At 40.9% G+C, this 10618-nt stretch overlaps 1 protein-coding gene across 1 annotated transcript; it reads right to left on the bottom strand.

Annotated features, from left to right (window-relative positions):
• Positions 1–307: 307 nt before the first annotated feature.
• Positions 308–3514, bottom strand: LOC124116300. The gene is made up of 4 exons (XM_048384278.1): positions 3117–3514; positions 2026–2211; positions 1452–1646; positions 308–530 (listed from the first exon to the last, which is right to left on the bottom strand). Exons 1-4 carry the CDS (start codon positions 3512–3514, stop codon positions 308–310), a joined length of 1002 nt encoding a protein of 333 aa, XP_048240235.1.
• Between the last annotated feature and the right edge of the window lie 7104 nt (positions 3515–10618).

Below are 10618 nucleotides of genomic sequence, written 5' to 3'. Positions count from 1 at the left end.
GTAGTATACAATGGCAATCTCACCAAGAACAAACAGCCCCACACTTTATAATCTCTATCACGCTCTTCATTCACAAAAAATGTCTACAGTCATCACTTCTTATCTCAGTTCTCAGCACTTGTTATCATCTTTCCCTGGTAGAATAACATAATTACTGGAACTGAGTACATCTGTGGGTAGGCACTCACTCTGAACATCATGGGTTGCCTGAAGTACTGGTACTGGTAGGTATGGATCAGCATTGCTTGGAAGAAGTGAACTCCAGGATGTAGACGCCATTTGGATGGGTTGCCTACAGTGTCACAGGTCAGCTGTGCTGGGGGTCGACGGATCCTTGCACTACGAGGAGGAACTTCTCCTGATGCATCAGGTGGTGCAGTAGCAGCCTCAGTTCCATCAATTTGTCTCGTTCCATCTCCATCTTGATCCACAGCTTCTTGCGGTAAGTCTTGGTCAGAATCAGACTCTGATTCAAAATTGTATTCACTTGCAGTTTCAAAGTCAGTAGCCTCTCCTGGTTCTTCTCTGTCCTGTTGGGCAATTCTATCAGTCTGTTCAAGGATATCTCTGGCAGGAAGTGGTTTAGATATGGGTTCTTTTGGATAGTCAACATTGCTACTTTGAACAAAACTGAGATACTTTAAATTCCAAAGACTTTGTCCTTGTCTTGTCCTTTGTCTTGACTTTGGTCTTGTTCTTTTGATCTTCTGTCTTGTTTTCTGGATGGGTTCTTGAGGTCTGTCTAAATATAATCGCATGGGTAGAGTAAGTTCCTGTGTACCACCTTTGTTTTCCCAGTTTCATCTTCAGGAGTTATGTCATAAACTGGGCTTTCATCGCCAATGTTCTTGGTAATGGTGTACACTTGGTCTCCCCAATGTGATCTGACCCGTGAAGATTCCGGGGTAGAATAGGTCTTCAGCAACCCATGCTTGCCGTAAAAGGTGACTATGTTTGTTGTAAAAGGCGACTAACGGGATCGGGTGGTCAGGTTCGCTGACATTGTTGATGCATGTCATCAATCCCAATTGCGTGGATCGATGCTCATGATATTAATCACTGGATTGTCTGGTCCAGACTCGATTTACAGACCGCCGTCATATAGCTGGAATATTGCTGAGTGCGGCTTTAAACAACAAACCAACCAACCAACCCAATGTGATCTCAGTATGCCTGGTCCTCACTGCTCTGATAAGTTTCTTAGAAGTTCTTGATCACCAGGTAGCAGCTGCGCACTCTTTACCTTCCGGTCATAGTGCTCAAATGACAGTTGATAGTCCTCCTCCATTCTTGTTCTCCACTTGTTGGTACCGTCCTGGATGGTTTAACTCTTTTCTTCATGGTGATTGAAGACAAGATCGATGGGTAGCCTAGGTGATCTTCCATACATGAGGTAAAATGGTGAAAAGCCAGTGGAATCGTTCCGCGTAATTAACAATGTCCGGTTGAACCTCTCGACTTTTCCATTCCCCTGAGGATGATAGCTGGTCGTCCTGCACTTCTGAATACCACTTAGTTTCTGAAGTTCATAGAGGATCTTATTCTCAAACTCTCCGCCTTGGTCGTGATGGAGATGTATTGGATATCCAAACCTCATGATGAAATCGTTGAAGATTTTCTCTGCTACCGTCTTCACCTTTTCGTTTCTTGTGGGGTACGCATGAGCAAATCAAGTGAAGTGGTCGACAACTACTAGAATGTATTCGTATCCTGCTGTGCTTTTTTCCAGGTGAAGAAAGTCAATAGATACTTGGTCAAATGGTGCTGTAGTCTGGACTGGTATCATTGGTGCTCTTGTCTGGCAAGTTGGTGTTTTGTCCTTGATACATGTACATCTCTTTGTCACAGAGAATTCTATATCTTCTCTCATCTTAGGCCAAAAGAATCTCTCTCTGGCTAGTGCAAGAACTCGGTTGGCTCCAAGGTGTCCCATATTATCATGGAGTTCTTGGAGTACAAGTGGTTTGTAAACTGCAGGTAATACAAGCTGTGTTCTCTCTTCTACTCCTTGTAGGTAAGTCTTGCATTCTCTCATCAATGGACAGATTTAGGGAACTTGATTCATCCATCTTTAGTCTTTTCTTCATGATCTTGTATCTTAGAACTGGCTTCATTACACTATCCTTTTCTTGAGCTTTCTTTATTTTCTCTTGAGACAACCCGTTATGCAACTGTGTAATGATGGCTTCTTCTGGTAATACTGATGCATCACTGCAAAATGCAGATATCCATATAGGTAATTGGTCGTTTTCCGGTTATATTTGCATGTATTATGGCTTCCTTGCATTCTGTGATGACAGTCTCTGTACACTCGGTCATATACTTGTTGATATCTAGTGGCATTCTTGATAGTCCATCGACATCCTTGTTGTTGGTACCAGGCTTGTATTTAGTCTCCAAGTTGAAGTCTGACAATTCTGTAAGCCATCTGTGATGTGTGCTATCCAGTTTTGCTGTTGTTAAGATGTATATGTGAGTGAGTTATTATCCATATATACAATAAAGCTGGGAACGTAGTATAGATAGTCTCTGAACTTCTCACTTTTGCCCACTTCGAAGCCAGGAATTCAAGTTTGCCAGAGTGCATGTGGTAGGTTTTTTTCTGAAGGAGTTAGTATCCTGGATCCATATCCCACAGTCCGTAGTTTACCATCTTCTGACTTCTGGTACAATACAGCCCCAAGACCCTCCTGACAGGCATCTGTGTGCAGAATATATGGCTTTTCAAAGTCATGTCATGACTTGAGGCTTTAGCAACATGTTGATGGTTTGCTCCAAGATCTGTTGTTGCTCATTGGTCCACACTACTTTGGAAGATGATTTCACTTGTCCTTTGCAATGTAATTTCTCTTTCCTTTGTAAGACTGGTTCCTTTTTCAGCAGGTTGTACAGAGGCTTGACAATGATAGAAAAATGATGTACTTCCTGTAGTAACTTAGAAATCCAAGCATCATCTACGAAGGTCTCCAATAGTCTTGATTCCTTGGTTTTCAGAGCCTCGACTGCTGGTATCCATCTTTGGACACAAGGTGGTCAAGGTAGTGGACTTGTATCTTGAAAATCGCACATTTTCTTGGCTTCAGCTTGATGCTCTTCTCCTTGAGTCTCTTGAGCACCTCCCGTAATCTTCCAGGTGTTGCTCAAAAGATCCCGAGACTACAAGGATATCATCCAGATAAGGACAGCAGCAGGTGTCTCGCAAGTCTCCTAGGGTCTCCTCCATTAATCTTTGGAATTGGCCAGGTGCTCCTAACAATCCAAACGGTATCCGATTCCACTCGTAATGGCCCCATGGAGTCTCAAAGGCTGTGAGAGGTTTACATTCTTCCTTCACATATGCCTGATGATAGGCTTTTCCCTGGTCAAGTAGCGTGTACCAAGACTTTCCTTTCAGGCCATTGAGTGCATCTTGTATTCTAGGGATCGGCTGCTGGTCACTGATCGTCTTCTGGTTGAGCTTCCTGTAGTCTATGCATAGACGTAGGAATCCATCTCGTTTTCTGACACACACCATGGCACTTGAGTATGATGATCGACTTTTCCTGATGGAATTCTTCTGGATAGGATCATGCAGCTACTCTTTGACTTCCTTGTAAAGTGCTCCTGGAATAGCAATGTAGTTCTGCTGAACGGGCTCGTGATCTTTCAGACGAATTTCAAGGCTTAAGTCTGTTGCCTTTCTGATTTCATCATCATTCCTAGAGAATGCTTCTGATTCCTCAAACAAGAATTTCTTGATCTGCTCTTGCTGTTCCTGAGTGAAGTCCTGTCCGATGTCTACAGGTGGTTGCCACAATACTTCATCATTGTCCCTTTTAGGAGGTGGAATGTCTGTGACTGTGGTTGCCTTCAAGTCTATTTCCTGATCCTGGGTGTCATCTCTGTCAACCAGTAGAAACACTGACTTTACACTGTGGAGGCTGCCTACATTGGTCTTGCATCTGAGGGAAATGTCTCAACTTGAGGTATTAGTGATGAACACATTCACAGAAGTTATCATACCTTGCCTCAGCTGTACTGTTTCCTAAGATCTCAATCTCTTCTGGAATGTCATTGCACACATTAGGCTTGAATACAGCAGTTGTCTTCTCCCTCAAGTTGGTCCTCAACTGTCTCTCCTTTAGAAATCTTGATTCCTTGTCTTCCCAGAGGGGGCGGTCGGGTAGCCTAGTGGTTAAAGCATTCGCTCGTCACGCCGAAGACCCGGGTTCGATTCCCGACATGGGTACAATGTGTGAAGCCCATTTCTGGTGTCCCCCGCCGTGATATTGCTGGAATATTTCTAAAAGCGGCGTAAAACCATACTCACTCACTCACTCACTCTTCCCAGAGACACCAAACTTATCACATCTTCTCTGTCCTTCCCAAGGAAGTTTACTAGAGCAGCTTGGGTCTTGTGTTCCACTGCTGGCATGCCTGATTGTATCACATCCACAGTTGTCTCAATGCTCGATGGAGTTCCAAGAAGGTATTGCTCGTTGCCATTATATCCTATAAGAGGTTTGTTTATTCCAGGGGAGTTGGTGATCAGAAAGCCAGACAGGGCACAGGGACTTGCTTCTCTTGTCCTTTCAGTTGTTTGAATGTCAAGGGAATCCAACCTTTGAAGGGGATTATAGTACCATCTGCAGCACGAACGTTGAGGTGTACATCTGCTAGCAGTTCTGTGATGGGTCTTGGCTGTTCAGTTGGTAAGTGCTTCTTCAACCACGTTGATGGCCAAAGGAAACCTGTGCTCCAGTGTCCCATAGAACCTCAGTCTTATTGCCACTTAGAACACACAACACAATACATTTCTTACCAATTAACTCTATAATACAACTTTGATCTTTAGCTGACAATGAAGTACCCAAACTAACAGACTCACTATCTAACTTATAGCTAAAATCTTATGATTAGACCAGTCTACGTGTTGACATCTCTGATTACAAATGGAATGTCACACCACACCCACTACAAACTTTTTCACACTTTCGACCACACTGTTTACATTTTGGGTCACTAACAGTCTTGGTCAATGGTTTCCCTTGGGCACTGACCATGTTCCATTTCCCAAATGTCTATTCTGCTTGCATCCTGCCTAGAAATGATCCTCAGAACCACACTTGAAGCAGTGTCCACATCTCGCTCCTGACTGTTCTCACTTGTCACATTTCCTGACAAACCGTTCACATTCTGTTTCTGATCTCTGAGTTCTTGACGAAGAGCTGCAACTTCGGCATTCAGCTCCTTGAGAATGTCCTTGCCAGCCATTGTTGAGTTATCCTCTTCTGCTTCCACACTATGGACTCTTGATGTTATAGTTCTAAATATCCCCACAGTTGTTGGGATGGATGAATTGCCTTAACCACTGCCCAGACGATTTCAGTATTGTTATATCTCCTCTGTTTGGCCATATCAATTTGTCGGACAAGGTTTATGAAGCTGATTCCCTCTGCTGCTTGTTTTAGACGGTTATCTTTAGTTCCTTGCGGTTCTCAGTTGATGATGTTGAGACTTTTGTGTTGGTGTTGCACTGTGACTCGATTACTTCCAGGGTCCTATTGAGAGCATCAATATCCTTGTGGTGGACCTCCAAATATCTCTCGATTGCAATAATCTGGTGTCGGTCTTTACTGTCTTCATAGGAATGTCTATGCTCTCAATTACCTGTCTCATTCTCTCTACGGTAATGGAATACAGTCTTGACTAGATGTCAAGTAGAAGGTCCTGTACCTCTTCCGTGGCCATGATGTAGAGTCACCCTTGATCGCACTTTCTAGTTCCTAGCCGATCTTGGCACGCTCGCCAAAATGTAGCCACCTGCAAAATAGGAAGGAGACGTGATAAAATCTTCAAACATTTATTCAAGATATAATCAACTTTAACAATTAATGATAAATCAATAACAATAATTAGTTGTTGAAAGAGGTGTGATCGATGTTCATGTCAGAGTCGCCCCCCTTTGACCGTAGACGTCATTAAAGTGTCACAAAGAAGCGTTCCTAAAATCCATGCCAAATGCACTTGAGTCTAATCATAGAAATGAAAGACTCATGGTCATTGTTTATCGTACAATAAAACTCTGCAGGGAGAGTTTACAATGAAGCCGCTAATGGTTTATTCTCCCTACAGTGTTTTCTTTACATGAGATATGAACATTTTGTACAGCCTCTTCAAGGATGTTAATGAAATATGTAAGCTTTAAAAGTATTTACCTGTATATAAATAATGATTACTCACGTAATACAATTCGACCTCGGCAATGTCAGACAAGTCCATTTTATGAAGGGGGGGACATTTGGTATTTCCTGGAATTTTAACGTTGATCTGCAGTAACTTTTCTCTATATACCAATTGTCATCTCTCCCACTTTTGAATGCGATCGTTTGGCCATTACGTTCATCTGTGTTGCCCAGCTACATCTATGGGGAAAAACTCACTTCACACTTCCCTCTCAAAAATAATGTTGTCCATTTTATGACATTATTACATTTATATTATCATTTTGTTAAAAAATTAAAATGCAACTGATCTTTCCATAGCTGATACATGTTGATTGAAAAATTCAAATCACAATGTACAGAACTAAATTGTGAAATCAGTAAATAGGCACACACGTTCAATGAACAGTTATCAAATTATATTGAATTACACAGTATTTGGATTACAATCATACACGGTAATACAATGGGTCAAAATATTTGGCAGCACCAATAACTAATAACAGGCCGTATTATAAATGTCGGTGGAGTCCAGAATGTCCACTATTTGTCACACTAAATTATCTTGGATGAGGCACATATGCTTCCACTGTTTTGATTGTTGTAACATAAGGTGTATCTTACAAGTGCACAAAGGGATATGAGTAAGTTTTTAACCTGGCATATATACTCAACAACAAAAGTTCCTGTGACACCAATATTTTAGTGTATTTTTCAAACAAGTAAAGTTTGGTTTTCAAAATTGTAGTATATGTATGGAATCAAGCCACAAAAACGCAACTGCTACAGAAAAGCATGCATTCCATGCAAAAGTTGACTTTTATGCAAGCCCCATGCATTTCACTACCAAAGAATGGGTATAAAAACATGTGCGTTAAGGGGATTCCATATGCATTGTTTAGCATCGTGCTGACAACAACCGTTCAGAAAAACAACAAAATTATGCAATTATTCAACATTACGAAATGCCACGCCTGTTCGAAAATGAGCGTCTGCGAGCCATTGGTATACTTGAAGCAGGATCGAGTCAACGTGATGTTGCAAGACAATTTAACGTCCACAGAAACGCCATTTAGTGTTTATGACAACGTTGGCAACAAAAGAATGCAGTCAGAGACCATCCTCGGAGTGGCAGGCCACGCGTAACCAATAATCGACAAGACAACTGGATTCGAACAACACACCTACGAAAACAATTCTTCGACGAATATCTTCACAAACCGTACGTCGTCGCCTCAGATGTGCAGGGATTGTCGCCAGTAGACCCGCCAGACGTCCCATTTTGACAGGAAACCACCGTCAAACACGTGTACAGTGGGCGGCCATGCAGTGGGGAGTTCTATTCACTGACGAGTCTCGTTTTCACCTCAGCCACAGTGATGGACGGATTCGAGTGTACCGACGTCTAGGTGAACGTTACGTCAATCATTGTGTCATGGAAGAAGATCGGTTCGGGGGCAGTAGCGGTATGGTATGGGGTGGGATTACAGCAAGACAGAGGACCCGTTTGATTGTCGTAGAGGGAAATCTCAATAGACAGCGCTACCGCGATGAGATCATCGGCCCTGTTGTTCTACCGTTTTTGCGTCGTCATGGCCCAGACATTTCCTTTCAACATGACAACGCCAAGCCTCATACTGCTCGACTTGTTCAGGATTCTCTTCAACAAAACAACGTGAAAGCCATCCCCTGGCCGGCTCGTTCCCCGGATCTCTCAACAATCGAGCACATGTGGGATGAGATGGATCGGTGCCTTCGACGTCAACCACGTGTTCCACATTTACTCCAGGAACTTCGAAACATGCTCCAGCAGATATAGACAGATATCCCACAGGACTTGCGGCGCCTGGTCCATTCCATGAGACGAAGATGTGTTGCTTGCATCGCAACCAGAGGTGGACACACACGCTATTGATTTGAATATTGACATTTTGGCATGTTCATGTTTTTTATGAAATCACGCATTTTCTGAGGTCAGTATGTCAAATTAAACCGTTTGCACACTTACAGAGTCTTTTATCTGTTGCAAACCGAAATTGTTGCAGATTTGGTAAAAAATATAACTATATAACTTTGCATTAAATCTTATTCAATGTCACAGGAACGTGTGTTGTTCAGTATATATCTGGGTTTTATGATGCTAATGTGTGACACATATTTTTTGTATTGACCTGTGTTTGTAGAGTAATCTTTCACAGTTTGGCATGTTTCTTGCCGATAATTTACTTTAACTCTAATGTACCCAACTCCTTAGCATTGAAATGGTTTAAGCTTGAGTGTATAGCAGTCATCAAATGTTTTACCATGGAGGGTCAATCACCACGGAATATTCATGAATGGTTGAAGCTGTGGCCATCTATGGGCTATGGTGGCCGAGAGGGGACATCGCTTTCTCGCTTTCTCGCTCTATCGCTTTCTCGCTTTATCGCTTTCTCGCTCTATCGCTTTCTCGCTTTATCGCTCTATCGCTTTCTCGCCCTATTGCTTCTTCTAATGACTAACCATAGTCATATGAAGGAATCGGGTGTTCTTTAACTTCTTTTGAATAGTATGTGCTGTAAATCTTGAAATTAACGTTAATTATAAATGCAAAAAAATTAGCTTAGACATAATTACCGTATTCGACGTAATAAGTGCCCAGGGCGCTCTCAAGAATAATATTTTTGCGGAAAAAAAAAGTTGAATTGAAAGATAAATTTCGTGGTTTATGCTGACAGCCTGAAATGTTTATGTACGACAAATATATTTTTCCCGAATTTAATTGCCCATAATTAAGGGTGCATATAACGCACGAGTGCGTATTATACGCGAATAAATAAGTCTTGTGTACATTAATCAATCGCAAGGGGTGCTAATTGGGATTGTTCACTAGCCAATATTTTAGCAAATATCGCCGTGGGCTTTGATTAGAGCGGGGCGCTTATTACTTTCGAATAAGGTAATTATACTTTGCATTTATGTCTCAGAAATGACTGTTGATAAGACGGCCTCACTGAACACTTTGAATAGCGGAAATACCAACTTGAATATAAAACCAATCAATTATCTATTTTCACATTACGGTTACTGAGAACAATATGTCATCCAAAAACTAGAAATTACATAAAGGACATCCGGTAGTATTTACCATTGCTTGGATGAGGACTTCCACTTTGATGACATCTACTCCGCAAACAGAATAAACGTTGATATAAGCGTTGTTTTTAGGAAAACACCATTGCTTTTTAGGAAGTACGTACTACTCATCGCTATTGAGCGGTGTTATTTGCTATTTGTTTTGATAACTTGGCCTAGGGGCGGGGGATCAAATAGCTAAATAGGGTCATAAATCAATCAAATTCTTTTTTACGCAGAAATACGTGGATTGTTATAAAAGCACATATGTCTGTACTGTTAAATTATATTTCAGTAGATAGTGAGAAAATTTCAACATTCCGTCCATATGTATAATTTGAAATGCGACTGGAAAAATCTCAGCTCTCTTTTATGTTTAAAACCCAAAGAGGGAATATTGCTATACCGAGAGAAAGCGATAGAGCGAGAAAGCGATAAAGCGATAGAGCGAGAAAGCAATATCTCCCATAATGCCGTACATTAAAACGGTTTTTGCTGATATTTAGTGATCCTGTAATTCTCACCGCTATTTTGCCTCTTATGATTATATTTTTTAAACATCTTGTAGTAGATAAATATGTTACAAAATACACACGTACTTTTTTCTCGTTTAGCTTGCATATTTTCTTGTAGTGTAATAAATAAGCAAGATTCAAAGAATACAGATAGTCACTGTTCATATTTTCATTTTGTTCATAGTATCCCCCCCATTTCTCCATCAAACTTAAAACTGATAAAAAGGAGATCATATATGTCAGTTTTATTAGACAGTTTGTATTGTTTGCAACGTCCAAAGAATTATTTTGTTCGGTAATTAGTTTGGAATTGAAGCCGAATACGTGCTCGTCCGATTTCGGGATCACAATTATGTTCATTAAGTTGCATGTACATTATGCATACATGTACACAGTTATGTTTCCCTTACAAAATACAGATGAATTAGATATATGTCTCTACCTTAAGTCACATATACGACTTTCGAGAGCGTCATTAACCCGTAACCCCCATTCCTTGGACAATAGAAATGAAATGCGTTGTAAATATTTTTTTTAAACAACTCGTTTCTTATAATGACTTTCGATCAAACTGTCTTCGGGAATTAAATTTAATGCTAAAGTGCTTGTAAAATAAAGTTTAACTTTCCCGCCAGGGGAGACTAGATATCCAATTATAGTATAGGCTCAGGCAGGAATATACATATTCATGTAGCAATTCTCTATCAATTTAAAATGTATGGTTAACAATTGTGCGTTCTGATATGAGTTATGTTGTTATCTACTACCTTTTTACACAGACAATGA

Source organism: Haliotis rufescens, unplaced genomic scaffold (genome assembly GCF_023055435.1).
Source record: "Haliotis rufescens isolate VD_foot unplaced genomic scaffold, xgHalRufe1.0.p SCAF_5, whole genome shotgun sequence".
NCBI lineage: Eukaryota > Metazoa > Mollusca > Gastropoda > Lepetellida > Haliotidae > Haliotis > Haliotis rufescens.
Note: the sequence above shows the minus strand (reverse complement) of the source record. Positions and strands in the feature narration are given on the sequence as shown.